The following is a 15,835-nucleotide window of genomic DNA, read 5'->3' on the forward strand; positions in this document are numbered from 1 at the left end:
ACAGTTTCTGAAAGCTGTAATCACGGTAATTTCACTCGCGCTGTTTCAGGAAACCGGCGAATCAGAGTCTTTGTCACCAGAGAGGAAAGAGTTCGAAATACACCTGTACATAAGTTTCCATTTTTTGAAAACTGTTTTTGGACATTTGAGACAAAGACTCACACAAATGTTATATTAAATACGTTTTATACTGTTCAAATTTCAAAATGTGTTTTTCTAAATAAACCTTTTTGTTTTTCTTCATTTGAAATTGGAAGTTATTCTGAAAAAACATCGGCAAAAGCACTTAGTTCCAGGACATTTCCTGGTCCTTTTATGGTTAAAATAAGCCAAAAACAGGTCATTTTGAGGGTGAGGTGTTAAAGGGTTAAGGGAGAGGATGTAATTGATCAAGTATTTGACTCATTAAAGCCTAACAAACAGCTTCAATATGCAGGTTAAGCATGGGCCGATAACCGCTTGCATGGCGTGCTAAGATTGTACAGATGTTTTAACAGATGGGGTCAGGGAATAATCAATCGTCACCTATGGGAATTTGTCTCAATAAGCCACACAAGAGATCTACAGTGAGACGTACAGCACATAAACGCAACACACAACCGACAAATTAAAGTGACAAAGAAGAACTCAAACAAGCCACTCCTTCCACTTTGTGTGAAGAAGCGGTGAATACCGCCGAGACTTCATTACAACGAGAGCGATTGTGTACCGAACGACAAGGTGTGCAAACAAAGAAAAAAAAAATGTAGAGCAGATAAAAACACGTCCCGCTATGAATGTTAATGTCCATTAGCACCTGCTCTGCATCAGCACAGCAGGTTTGTTCTTTAAAAATTCCGTTTCTGTTTCTTTGGGTGGAGACAGATAAATGGAAAATATATATTTTTTATAATCTCACACAATAATAATCAGTCCTGGACGTCATAGCCTCACAGCGGTGAAGTAAACATGAGAGAAACCAAAGCAGATAAAAGAAGGTGGGGAGAAAACGTAAAGTGACACCCTCTCTGTTCAGATTGGAGTTGGTTTATCAAGATCAAATGTGAGTTTTTAAAGACGGAGGTCTTTAGAGGCTACAAACGCTCTCCACTTCTCTCTAAAACCTGGCAATGATTTCTGCGACGAGTGAAATCAGGACCAATCTCCTCTCCACGAGGAACCAAATCACCTTAGTTTATGTAGCATATCCTTGTGTGTGTGTGTGTGTGTGTGTGTGTGTGTGTGAAGCCATATGTTTGTGTCCTTGTATCTTACTAATACTGTTCCTATTCTGTCTTTTCTTTTCTGCCTAGGGATGACAGATGTAAATTACCCAGTGGCTATATATGTACATATATAATATGGCATATTAACATGTAAAAGTCATTAATATTCAATGTCCCTAGTATGAATAAATAAATAAATACGTTTCTCAAAGTTATCAGGTCAAATGTAGTTGTGAATTTGATCCGTATGGATGAATGACATGTGTATGTGCTTTTAATTGCACAATTTCTTGCATATTTGATTAAAATGCCCCGTTTTCCACTTATAAAGGAAAGTTATTCCTGGTTGTGTGCTCTCACATTCTGCCTCAGGCATTTTTATTTTATTTTATTTTATGTTATTTGAAGAGTTCTTCTGGGTCCAGACCTGTGCGCACACACGACCTGGGGTGTTTGTTCCCCTCCAGCCATGCAAATATATCTTTGGATCCATGTGACTGCAGATATTAAAATATCTACATTTTGACACAAAAGGTATGAAAGGTGACGTTTGAAAAAAAAACTAAAAAATAAAATGTCTTTACAGATTTTGTCCAAGTAAGATGAAACAATTAAGATGAAACAATTAAGTCCCATCATATTTGCTCCTGGCAAAAGAAAAAATTACATCTATATAGAAACGGCTCCTGGCACAAATTTGTGCGAGGAGCATGTTCCTTCAGATTATTATTATTATATCTGTGGCTTTGCGGTAATTTTTGAGTATGTTAACATGTAAAAAAACTCTTATATAAAAAACTTTTATATATATATATATATATATATATATATATATATATATATATATATATATATATATATATATATATCCGTTGACCGATTGCCTCGAAACATCATACGTGACACAACAGACCGACCCTGAACACGTACACGTTATTATTACTATGCTGTGGCTTTGCAGTCATTTTGGACAGGGATTATTGAATACAAAGTGAAGAGTGTTGAGTGAGGGAGACCGTGAGGTCAGGACACTGCTGCACTCTCCGACTTGCGTGGGGGAACACTTGTTTTAAATTGTTTTGTAATTGGATTTTTAAACAACTCTTTAAAAATCAAGAGCAAAAATTGAGCAACATGTTGTAGAATAAACAAGATAATTGAAATGAGGCTTTCCCGGAGAGCGAGTGGTCAATTTAGTGAAAAATAAGCCGTTTGCTTTTCTGCAGACGCTCATTAACGCACACGAGTTATATTTCAGACATTCTGACAACCACACATACAGCAGCTTTAACAAAACTCACCAGCAACTATAAATATTTAACTGCATGAATATTTGAAGCTGTAATATCTCAAAATGAATCACACACAGAGAACGAAAGAGAGAGAGAGAGAGGAAAGAGCTGCAGCTGGTAGAGAAACACTAAGAGAGGATTTCTCATTGTGAATGTGTGAACAGTGCATTAAAATATAAAACCCCAAGAGAGTGATGTCTAAGAACATTTAAAAGACAACCGAGGGCCAGAAAGCCATTTAGGGAACCGGGTAATATATTTTTTGTGTTTCTGGATTATGTAGAAGTGGCTTTTAGGGATGTCAGGAGACACTGGGAAGCACAACATTTCATGTCTCGCTGTTAAAATGACTCTTAAATGGTGGATGACACATCCATTGACTGTCCTGTCTGGCAGAATAATTGCTTTTGGTTGTATTGTAAAATTACAACTAGGAATGCCTTGACGTGATAGAAGTCACACAGAAATGGCAAAGTGACAGAAAAGAAAAGAAAAGAAAAGGTTTTTGTACACAGAGGGCAGTATTACATATAAATGATAGTTTTATGTAATATCAATTGTTTTACATATTTTACACAATGTGTCAATATTTTTTTTAATACGATACAGGAGCCTGTGATGAATGTTCAGTCATGAAATCCCTTTTTAGTATGAAAGAATAATCTTCTCTTCAAAATAAGGGTATGTAAATATGAATATCCCAATAAATCACTGATTAATTATTTAATGAATGAGTTTTAAAGGGAATGAGGGGACCTCACAAAAAAAGTCACATACTCCACGTTACCTGGAAACAAGAAGTCCCAAGAGTGAGTTTAAAATAAGACACTTTTGAGGATTGGGAAACACAGATCATCAACATGATCCACGTCCACTAACCTTCAGCATTTTAACTTCCATTTAAACAAGCGTAATTCAAACACTGCCAACTTTTAAAACTACAGAGTATCTGACCAGAACAACAACTGACGACAAACTCGGCTAATATTTAAGGCTTTTCTTTCATAACCAAAGGAATCGTTCGATCGCGTCATAGCCGACAGCTAACGGCCATGTTTGTGCTCACTGTATCTGCTGCATTATGAAAACATATGCCTCAGTGGATGGATTGATGTCAGCGGTTTCCACAAGAGAGCTCCTTTGTCACAAGCAAACTAATTAGGCCGACTGTCAGGGTCTCTGTGACGAATGGCGTGACTGTGGTGAGTCATAGCTCAGGACCCGCCAAAGACGTTCTGGAGACAAATTCTTCTTGTGATGAACTCTGATCAAGGTAAACAAATTAAAGGCTTTAAGTCTAGGAGAAAGAAATAAATAAAGAAAGAAATAAAGAAAGAAAGAAAGAAAGGCTGACGTTTCAGGCGGAGCTGTCACTGAGACTCTTGCCACTCGTACAGAGAAATACAAAAGACCACATTCTGACTTTAGAAACGTGGGCAGATGAGTGTGGAAATCAAAAGTCATTTTAAAGCCAAAGTGTGGAACTTTTTCATATAAGTTCTCACATTGCTGATTAAACCTAATAGCTCCGCATGACTCTCTGTCCTTTATAGGATAGCTGTGTTTTGTTTTCGTGTCTGTGGAGACACAGAGTTTACATCGCGACCGACGCAAAACAACTACGCGAGTACAGTGAGATTTACTCAAACCTGCCAGTTCTCTGAAACATAGAACAGAATAAAAGATAACTTTAGGTTAAGTAATTATTCCAGGTTCCCGAGGGCCTCCCGAGGAAATCAACCATTTTGAATTTGACATCCATCTTGGCGATTTGCATGTTTCGTAAATGAACAAACTCGTCTGAGCACGTTAATCGTACTAACGTGAAAATATGTCAATTTGAACTAGACTCATCAAACATGCCAAGTTGTTATCACAGATTCAAAAAGGCGTGGCCACAGCAACCATCGCAATTTTGGCGGATCTAGACTGTTCGCCACGAAACAGCAAATGCCCTGTAACTTGACCGATCTGCTCGAAACGTCATACGTGACACAAGAGACCGACACTGACCATGTCTACGAACATGAATTTTCAGCCATTTTGAATTTAGCCACCATTTTGCCACAAAACAGGAAGGACATGAAAACTAAGTCAAGGGCATAGCGCCACCTTCTGTCAGCACGGCTGCTGCGAGGGCCTGCACGACTCTGCCTGCAGCTCCCATTCATCTTATTCCTCGTTGGACCAGAACATTTCAGGCCCTGGAGTTTCACTTGCGTACATTGTTTGGGGCGTCACTGAATCCCAGTGAAATCCGATACGATGGATTCATGTTGTCATTTCATGTGGAAAATCAAGTTAGATGAAATTAAATAATAAAGTTCTGACAGTATAACCTTTTTTATATATATATATATCCAGAAGAATAAAAAAAAACTCATTCAGGAATCCCTTGATCTTTTAAGGGAAAAGACTGAAGTGAACGTATCCGACACTTGGCTTTGACTCCATCACAAAAGGCTGTGGCTTCAGTCAGATTGCTTTTGTGCGTCTTAAGGTTGAATCCATCATGTGCAGGCGGTGGGATTTAAGAATGAACGGCAGCTCCTACCTGGTTTATTTAGTTAGATCTAATAAGGGCAGTCACCTGATTTGTCAAAGGAATTCTTCATCTTACAGAGGTGTCATCGGAAAAGCTTTAATGAAACTTGACTATTTTTTGGAAACTTACACTAACTCTAAAGAACATTTTCCTTTCTGATCATGAACTATCATTATTATTATCTTTTTTTATATGTATATTTCCACAAAATCTATTTTCTTATTATTATACTTTATTTCATGTACTTGTATGTATTTTTTTTCATTATTTCATTTGTTTGGGGCTCAACTTTTTGTTTGTTCTATGCAATAATGATGATAATTATTTTTTTTTTCCATTTCCTAATTTGTGTGTTTGTATTTTTTCCTCTTCTGTTGGAATATGGGGTGTCATAAAAGTCCCAGATGAAGCAAAAATATTAACTTTACAATTCATTTTAACCCTAACCCTAACCCCAATTGACTGGAACACATTCGCTGAGTTTAACTTCCCATTTTTTGAGACATAAATGTCCCACTTTTCAGTTGCAGATAAGACAAAGTAGTGAATAAAAACAAGGGTGAAAACAAACATAATTGTGTAGGTTAATTTATTTCCCCAAAGCCAAATCCAGGGTGTTTTAGTGGATAACGATGCTTTATATGAGTAAACTATCGTTCTGAGCCTTTCTGAATGATCTACCTCGCAAACCCTGGATGTTACAGAGGTTGAGAAATTACCAACTTGTCTCTTTCTCTTTTTAATAAAGTTCAATAAACCCATCCATAAAAAAGTAGCCAAGGAAATTGGACAAGGGAGGACGGCATCACCATGGAAACAAATGGATTTTCTGGTGGAAAGCAATGTGTTTCACCCCAGCTAATGAGAACTCATATGTACCAATCGCTCTGGGATCATGTGTGTGGACAGGAAAAAAAAAAGAAGTTGCTATTTCTTATGCGTTAGAGCTTCATGTATCCACGGGGGGGGATGAGAGAAATTGTAAAAAAAAAAAAAAAAACAGACCAAACCCTGACCGCATCAACCTTTTTTTAGGATAGAAATTTTGATTTGAAACCTTTTATTAAGGGTTCGCACATTTTAAATTACTCAAGTGATGAAAGGAATATAATAGAATTCATTGATAATTCACAATGAAGAGCAGTTGAATTGTTGTACGTCTGGTTTGATGAAAAATAATGTTAGAATAAATGAAAATACAACTTAGAAATGGCATCTTAGGAGAAGAAAGTCTTTGTGAACGAGTGTAGACACATAATTAATCATAGTGTGTGATGGCTCTGGAACGGCCATCGACAATCAATAGAATATTTTGAGTAATTACCTTTATCTTAGGACAGCTGTCTATTCTAAAGGAATTCGTCTCTTCCAGGATGACAAATGTCTAATCCACAAAAGAACAAGAGATCAAATCATTTTACCAGTATGACGATGATATAACTCACACATGACACATACAGAGCAACACGGACACACATGGGAAATTAAACATGAATGTTCCAATCCAATCACCTCCTAACACACTGTGGGTCTTTCTAACTGTTCCCCATTAATACATGACCACTGAGCAGGGGTTTCAAATGGAATACCATTTGTTTTTATGACTTTATTTATTTTGTGTGGCAAAAAAAAATAGAAAAAGAAAAGCAGCTTTTAGTTTTTATAACGTTTGACAGGGAGACGCACAGACACCTGTCTCCATGCGGCGGTTGTATGATTACATGAGTTTGCAGCAGCTCAGTCGGCAAAGTGACACAACAGAGAGCGTTAGCTTCGTGGGAGCATTTGCCGAACATCGCAATAAAATGCGAGTTGTGCCCAAGTAACAATAATCTGTCAACTGTGAGGAAATGATGTACCTGCGAGACTTGGAGGATGATGATGGCAGTGACAGCGGCGTCTTGCAGCCTCGAGACCACACAGGGAGATTAATACGTTTATACCAGGCTGCAAGTAGCGGAGATGCTACCATTCAACTGTGGAGTTTCCTACTTTCTGTAAGTTAATCGATACATTTCCTGAAGTTAACGCGCCGCTTGACTGACGGACACGGTTGTCTGTGAGATCGAGCAGATACCAACATCATCAGGGTTTCCTTTATTGGAACTTAAAATAACTCTCATGACACTTCTCCATTATACAGTTCTAGCACAGCTTGGCTATTTGCATATTCGGAATAAACAGTACAAACAAACAGAAAGAGTCATGAGCATAACGTCCGACACAGGAATGAAAGCGAACTGCAGATCAGTTCAAAAAGACTTAAAAATCCTGAAAACATCCGTTAATCTTCAACATTTAGCAAGGACATTTCTAAAATGTCAACATTTAACAGAGTCTGGTGTATTTAGAGACAGCGCTGAGGAAAGCTGGCGGCCGTGACTGTGTCAGAATCAGTCTGTACAGGAAGTACTGAACTAATCTTCTCAATGAACTGATTCTAATGATTCAGTTACACCGAAAAACAACTGCTTTACTCATCACTGGTTACTTCTCCTACACCATACGCGCCAGTGAGTGTCGAGTATGGGATATGGACGTGGTGTTTATCCATTATTGTTTTGCACTAGAATGACAAAAATATGATTTAACCATGTGTTAACACGATATAAAAAAGCCTTTGGTTTAATATGGATTTTCATCACAATCCCTCTCAAAATTGGAGACTGTAACATTCATAAAGCTATTCTGAGTCTGCCAAAAAACAAACAAACAAACAAACAAACCGACCTAATCAAAGCATCAGGTAAAAAAGCATCAGCCCGTATTTGGATATGCACATTTCCACGCGTGCTCGCTCACACAGAATAATAACCCTCGTGTTTGTATTTTTGTTAACGGGCTGTGAAATCTGGGCCGACTAATCCGATACGAGTAAACTCTACCCAAGAGAGACAAGCGAGAGAGACACACTGCGGCCTCATCCATCAACTGCACCCATGGCCCACATGTGGAAAAAAGTTGCTAATGCCGTTCGTGTCAACCTCCTTCCGCTGTGTTTGTATTTCTGCTGCGCTCGTGCACTCGTGGCAGACAACGATGGCACCGCTGCCTCTGCTTCCTCACACCTGCTGTTTACAGTCGCGCACATGCTAGAGAAGCACATGGATGGAAGTTAACTCTAGAAAACAAACTGCTCAGTGTTAAATACACTGCTGGCAGAATCTGTGTGGTTCTGTACGTGTGTTTGATTGCACAGTACATAAACAGTACATACGTCGCCACTGTCAGGCAGCATTAGCATCAGACGATAGCCAGAGGCGTCCACAGTGTCAGGTGATTTCAAGCAACTGATTCCACAGTTAACTGCACATCAGGAAACAGAGCCGACCTCAAGTGCACACGCCTAATGTCATAACATGCTTCCAGCTATACTGTAGTTTAAACACCTACTTTATGCACGGCACCAAACAATTGATCAAACTTTTATGAGTCACTGCATGCGCTTAAATGAAGATTAAATGATGTATCAACAGTGTCAGTGAAACCTGATACCAAACAATAATTTATTTGATTAGCATTTAAGTACGTGATGAAATAAAGCCCTGCAGCTCACAACGTAATTACGCTTGCAAGAGGAAAAACAAAGGTCAACAGACGTGCACAAGGAAACAGGGGAAACTATTGTTTACATAATAGTTTCAACCAAACTTTTTCATGTGTTAAAACCTCAACTCAAACAATGTGAAGCTAAAAAAAACTGCAGCACAAAATGTCCATATTATTATTAACAACTGTCAAAAAGGCCCGATGCTGATTAAGCCGATCAGTTTCCACGCACAGTTAAGCTGAGCTAAGCTACGACTTTGACCGTTCAACTCTGGGGAATCTAATCATTGAATTAAGTTCGTCCACCTCTGTTACACAAGGGTAGAGTTCAGCTTATTGACATTAGACAGTTTCCTGTGTGACCGGTCAGTTTCAGTGTTGGTCAGAATATGTCAATCCAAAAATCCTACAGTATATATCGCGGGCTTCACTATGCACAGACTGCAAACATGTGAACAGAAATCAGCAAAAGCACTTCAGCTTTCTTTTTTGGGAGAGCAACATCTATGTCTCTGCAATGACTCGGCACATGTGCAATGTGCTTCATACGTTCATAAATGGTCTAAAAGGACTATTGTACGACTGTATCATCCCATCCATAGTTAGCATGTGGAGCGCTATTCAGTCTTTCTACCATACATCAACTTAAAAACATCCAATTCTTCAAGCTCCTACAGCATAAGATCTGTCTCTCATCAGTCAAGAAATTGCATTAAGACAGATTCTGGTCCTACGGAAGGTTAACATGCAACTCCAATGTTTGCATGTTAAGTCCAGCTTTAGTCAGACTAACACAGTGATTAGAATTTTTCCATTTCCAGATGACGGACACTGCTGCAGACACGTTGTTTCTGGTCACAAATAATATGAACATCCACAACAACAAAAGTTAGTCCCTGCCGCTTTAAATAATGTATGAACGCAGTGTCAGTGAAACCCTAACGCCGAACAATGTCTCCTGATTTGCATACGGGCATAAAATGAACTGAAGCCCTACAGCGGAGAGAAATAATTAAGCATGCAAGGAGGAAAGAAGGTCACCAGACCTGCACAAGAAAACCCCTTTAGATTTCCATGTCTTTGGAGGAAATATTTACATAATATAGCCTGACGACGAACCGAAACCTTTTCATTACACAACCTTGACTCCGTCACTGAGAGTAATGTGATGGCGTATCTGCTTAACTTCTGAGGATGATGATATGTGCCTCTCCTTCACTGCGGGTGGCACGTCACATCGAGGACATGTCAACAAACGCCTGACAGTGAGATCCAACTGAGCAAGAGGGGCGGGGAGGCAGAGGGGCGGGGAGGCAGGGGGGCGGGGAGGCAGGGGGGCGGGGAGGTGGGAGTCTAACCTACCGTCTTCTCACATAAGATCAGGTGACGCTGATTCTCACAATGATGCCCGGCAATCACAGATAAACATGCTGCACACACACACACACAGTTGAGCAGAGGCTAAGAGGCATGATTCCAGCTCTGCCTGCACAGAGAGCAGGTGTCAGACCAGGTGTCAGACCAGGTGAGTGCCGGGGCCTGACAGTTAGCAGCCAGCGCTCCCGGGTGACCTCACCTTGCCTCAAAGCTTGGCAAAAACAGACAGGGCGTGAATATACTCAGCTAAACGGCATCAGGGAGGCTTTTGCCATCAAGAAGGACTTCCGTCATGTCCCCCCTGTCAAACTGGGCTTAGTCGACATCGATCAGAGGCTCAAGAATGGAGGTACTCAGATTATGGAGACCATTTTCCTCAGCGGGTTTTTTCCCGTACTCGACATGTCATTCAGCAAAAAAAAAAATCCATAATAAATAACTGCATTTAAATGGAAAAAGGAGATGGACGGGTAGGAAAATAAAAGGGAAAATGAAAGACGCAGTGAATAAACTGACTAATGGGCGACAGAGTGAGTGAAGCGCAGTCACATTCTTCAGATTGAGATTCATATCATCCCCTGGAAGTCGTTTTCTGTCTGTGATTCATTCTCGCCGGTCAACACAACAACACGAGCTAACTGTTGAGAACTAGTGTGACGAGAGTGAACGTGTGTGTGTGTGTGTGTGTGTGTGTGTGTGTGTGAGAGGCCAAGCCAAGAATATATGATGACTTATACACCCACTCATTCTTCAGTCTCCGTTTAAAACCTGCCTATAAGTGTTGCTATTCATTTTTCTGTCTGTGGACTTTTAGCACAGGAGTGTTGGAAAAGGCTGGAATGGCAAGATAAAAACATATTCTTTAGATGTCATTATGGGCTACAGTTTATTGCGATCCTGTTTCGAGATTGTTTTATCGTCCGACACTTGCGGATACACTAAGTTTTTGGTCGCTGGCTTGGCAGATGTGCGACACTGAATGACTTTGTATGTGAAAATGAAAATGATAGTGATGTGAGCAATAGTATGGAACTAAAGGCAGAATGAAGCCCCCTTTGTTTCATACCCACAGTTTTACGCCCGCAAAATTAGGCCCCTCCATTTTTCTTTCCCACGACAGCGCCACTTGGTGACTGGGCGGTGCAATTGCAGCAGTTCTAGGCTGCTACCAAATAGGATCATAGGTTTATTCCACCAAAATATTATTTGCTGTAGGCTTCTTGTAATTCAACTTGATTGTTCCGAGTCAATTTGTGAAATGTGCTTACCAGCCAAACGAATTTGAACACATTCATTTACACCAAAATACTTACAGATGTGACATTTAACATAAAACATTGTGACACCACTGTGGGTTTTATCTTATCAATAACGTCACACATCCCGTGCTGCTACATGTACATGACTCTCTTAAGGGAAAATATTAAGGGAAAATATGTACCATAATGTGAAAGGAGAGGTTTTTGGGGGTTTTTTTACGTGAAAGGTGGAGACGATACGATGTCCTCTTTGGTCCCTCACAGTAAAAGACACACAGGTCACGTAGAGGTCAGTGTAACATTTAAAACAATATGAGCACAAAAATGACTAACTTTCATGGATAGTTTAATTCTGCTGTTGTCAAATTTGTGCAAATATAAAAGTGAATATTGAGCCTATTTTTTATTTTAACAGTGGAGCGTTTCTCGAATGTCTTTCCTTCATTTTCCCCCCCAGCACACGCAGAGCTGGAATTATAAAACAAACCACCGAGGATGTTCTAGGTGATTTGCCGTTGAGCGTCTAATAACCAGCCAAATGAACTGTGGGACGCGCGGCTCACCGAGCATGTTAAATCGGCTTTGCCGTTTTATAATTTGCTCCGTTACAAATAGATAACATCCCTGACTTACAGTAGTGGGACGCCGCGGTGTTACACAGTGTGTTAAATAACAACATCAACTTTCTGGCTTATTAGAGTTTTCCACAGACGGTGCTCAAGATGTAAACCACAACTGTGGAGCTTCATTTGTGCTTAAAGGACAAATAATCAAAACAAATACTTTGGAATTTAATTGAAATTTGCAAATGGGTTATTATGAATGAATGAAATGGGGACGCTGTGCGATAACAGAGTATTTACCAGTGCTTTATATGAATTTTTCATAAGAAACCAGCTTCTCTCGCTACCTTACCTACAACAACACTAAATTATTATTACAGCCAAACCCATGTGATTATCCTTTCTGTAATTACACACTTATTCACTTCCTTATCTTCACACAAACACACACTACACAGTTTTGTTTGTTTGTTTCAGCAGGACCAGAAATATTGTTTTCAGTGTGTGGCATCTAGATACATAAAAAAAATATGTTAAACTGCAAAAAAGAAAACTGCAGCTTGAACAGTGGAAATTGTGTGACACAGCGTCAGCTTTCACTCCGACTGCCAAATCCTTTCCTCCCTCTCGGAGCCGCCGTGGGATACACAACACATTGGCTTAGAGAGAGAGAGAGAGAGAGAGAGAGAGAGAGACAGAGAGCAAAGGAGGGAGAACCATCTTTTCAAATAACCTTTGACGATGACCCGAGCCAGTGGGATGATATGCATTCAAATGGTTAAGCTGTGCTCTCTGTAAACCCAGCTTTCTGGCAGCGACTGCAGGCCTCAGAGATCCCGGTTGGCTCGTCCTCAAGAGCCGAGCCGGAGACCGGATCCCAGTCCTCCATTATCAACCAACCACTCAGTGACAATGCTCCTTCTTTTCCACCCCAATTCAGCTACATACAGTAAGCTGCTGCACGACTCATATTCCTTTAATTGAAATGTGGATCAGACGATACAAACCAATCACGGATATTGAATAATGAACGTGTCGGAATAAAACAAACTTAGATCCTATAAAAGCCAGCTCACTAGATATTTTTAAAATACGACTTAAAACTAGCCTCCAACTAGCTCTATTTGCATTTTTAAAGTTTAAACAGGGTTTTAAACCTCTTGTTTAGAACAGTTATGTTATGGAATGAAATGTGTCAAACTCTTTTGGGAGTTCAAAAAAAGTTTGAAATGTAAAATTATGCAAATTAAAAGCCTAGTTCAACAATTGTAAATGCAATGTTTCACGTATTTTCTCGACATTTCTGATTTTCTTGGTTTTTCCTTGTAAGCCACGCCAAATAAAGATATTCATCCATTCATACACTAATTCATTCATTCATATTTATGATTCAGCCAACAGGACATTTTTATATTCTCCATTCATCCAGAAGATACAGAAAACAGTAATGAGAGATGCTAATATAGGACTGTCGGCGGTAACATGTTAATTATGGAGTTGTTGTTTGTTTTAATGGCATTAATCGCGTGCAGCATCTCGTGCATCAATGATTATGTCGGTGCGGCTCGGAGAGAAAAAGAGAGAGATTTTAAAACAGCTGACGATTGTTGTATGAAACTGAAAACCTGGAATAAAATGCAACTTTGGGGAAAAGAGACAGTAGATCAATTACTTAGCCAGGAAGTATGAGAGAGAAATAATTCTCTGTATCACAGAATCAGCCTGTATCATGTTTGTATTATTATTATTATTATTATTATGTTAATGCTTCGACACATCGTTCATCTGCACAACACTAAATCATAGCCTGTAGGAAACTGGAACTACTGTGCGTCACCACGAAGGCTGAAAGTAATCAAATAAATCTGAGGTCAAGTGGAGGACGTAGGAGTATTGTGTTTACATAAGGATACATGAAGTCAAAATTTCAAGAATAAAGTGGGAATATCCCGTCCAGATTACATTTCGTCTCGACGTGTCCATCAGAGAGAGAGCGACCGCTCCACAGAAGCTGCCGCGGAATCCGCACAGTCAGTCTCAGACGTGGTTGGAATGTGAACAGGTGCTGGAACTCTTTTTCTTGACTGGAAGTTAGTAAAACATCAATAAGTCTCTCTCTTTAGTGAACTTACAGAACTCAGGTCGTAAACCTGGACACCCAGTACCTGTCCTAAACCTGGAGATATTACAACATCATTCTTTTTTACTTCATGCGTGGCCCTTCGTACATGTGACTTAATTCTTTACCACCAAGTGTATCGAAGACGACACGTTTGTATTTCTGTAATTACGCGGCGGTTTGTGCTATTGGAAAAATTCCAATGTTCCAATGATGTTGCAGGAAGCTGGCGAATCAGCGTCTTTGTCACCAGAGAGGAGAGAGCTGGAAAAACACCTGTACATAGTTTCCATTTTTTGCACATTGAGACATAGACTTAACCAAATGTTATTTTAAATATGTGTCATACTGTTCAAATTTCAAATTGAACACGCAAAATCTGGTGTTCACGTACAACTACAGTGTTTTATTCTAAAAACCACATTTTCTGACTGTTTTCATTCAAATGCTACAAATTGACAGCCAGGTTATGCAACAAATACGTGCATAACCGTATTTATTTGACAAAAACTGCTACGTTGTGTAAACATAACGGCCATATGTGAGAGATTCACAGTGTCACCCCATTGCTCTGGATGAATTTTAATCATTTAGACAGAAATGATTTACATTAATGAACAGGATGGACGACATCAGCAGCTAAAAGTGTTAAATAGCTGATTAGAACGCCAGAATAGGACGGTTGTATTCATTTTTATGTCCCTTTCTTAAAATAGCTCTAAAAAGCAGGCCTTTGCTCTCCGTTCTCTTTGTTGCCTGCACAACATTACTAGAGAGCATTGACTTATGACGCGATCAGCACTTTCACTTTTAACACACTTTTTAAACTGTTCCTCTCACCGTCGCCATCTGCTCCGTCCCTCAAATCATCCAAACAGCCTCTGTGACAAACCTCCATCACATTTTGGTCTGTTTGTCACGGCACTGCATGTTTCTGTCATCCACTGTCCCCCAGGCCCCGCCCACCCCCCCCCATATTCCCTGCCATTTTCTCCCGTGTCACTCTCTGCTCAGCGATTGTGTGTCTCTTTCTGTCTCATTCATGCTGCCATCAATGGCGGCCTGTCAAGCTTGACGGATTCATTTCCTCTAAAAAGGAGCAGTAAAAGGTTACGGTTGGTGCACGGGAGGAGAGATTCAAGGTCAGAGGTGAATTGTGCATTCGCAGGTGATGTTACAGCGCAGGTCGAGGTCCTTCTTTCATGTAGATTTTTTTTTTGTTAATAATCCGTGAGACTGCGCTTTACAGGCGCTCGCTGACCCCTGTGCGTCAATAAAAGTTGCATTCAAAGCTACTTATAAAACGGCACTGTGGGCAGTATAATGAGCCGACGAGCGGGGAAGTGTAACTCACCTCCTTTAGTGTCTCATCTTCGGTATCTTTCCTCTCCTGTGATTAATTCCACGCTCCTCGTCCTCCATGCGTGCACATTTCTCCACCTAAGAAGGGGCAGAGAAAACAAGAGTTTGTGACGACGCGCTCATCACTGCACATCATCAAACGTGCCCCGGAGCTGCTCTATGTGCCATGTGCTCATGCTGTGCCGTTGCTCCCAGCTCCTTCTTCAGTAGTTCACACAGTGTGTGTGTGTGGGGGGGGGTGATGGTGACAGTCCAGAAAAACACAAATACAAAATAAAAACCTTCCTGTGTTTATAGTAAGTCGCCCCAAGAAGAAAACGGAGCAACTTTGATCTTCACTTGACCAGAACAGTTAAATTAGACGACATTAATGCGTCTTTAATGATTGTTAAAAAACAGCTGATTTAAAACCCTGTTTTTAAGCAGCATCTCAGGGGAAGTAGGTGAAATTTTGAATTGGAAACAAAGTGGAAAAAGGAGAGGGGAGGAAATGAATTCAAGCCTATTTGCACTATCTAGCAAATTAAGTCCTTGAGGTGTTTTGAGCGAGTCAATGACTCACTC

The 15,835-nt window shown here is 40.0% G+C and overlaps 2 protein-coding genes across 5 annotated transcripts in view; one reads left to right on the forward strand and one right to left on the reverse strand.

Annotated features, from left to right (window-relative positions):
- Window positions 1-15,835, reverse strand: part of dlgap1b (discs, large (Drosophila) homolog-associated protein 1b) — a 118,209-nt gene that overhangs the window by 48,251 nt on the left and 54,123 nt on the right. For all 4 annotated transcript variants that reach the window (XM_058631292.1, XM_058631302.1, XM_058631284.1 and 1 more), the window contains exon 4: window positions 15,264-15,349. The gene's annotated coding sequence lies outside the window, so the exon portion shown is untranslated. The remainder of the gene's footprint in view (window positions 1-15,263; window positions 15,350-15,835) is intronic.
- Window positions 10,062-15,835, forward strand: part of LOC131456969 (uncharacterized) — a 63,509-nt gene continuing 57,735 nt past the window's right edge. Inside the window, exons 1-2 of the mRNA XM_058625697.1 lie at window positions 10,062-10,317; window positions 12,595-12,739. Of these exons, the coding sequence (XP_058481680.1) occupies window positions 10,062-10,317; window positions 12,595-12,739 (401 nt within the window). The remainder of the gene's footprint in view (window positions 10,318-12,594; window positions 12,740-15,835) is intronic.

This window comes from Solea solea, chromosome 1 (assembly GCF_958295425.1).
Source record: "Solea solea chromosome 1, fSolSol10.1, whole genome shotgun sequence".
Taxonomy (NCBI): domain Eukaryota; kingdom Metazoa; phylum Chordata; class Actinopteri; order Pleuronectiformes; family Soleidae; genus Solea; species Solea solea.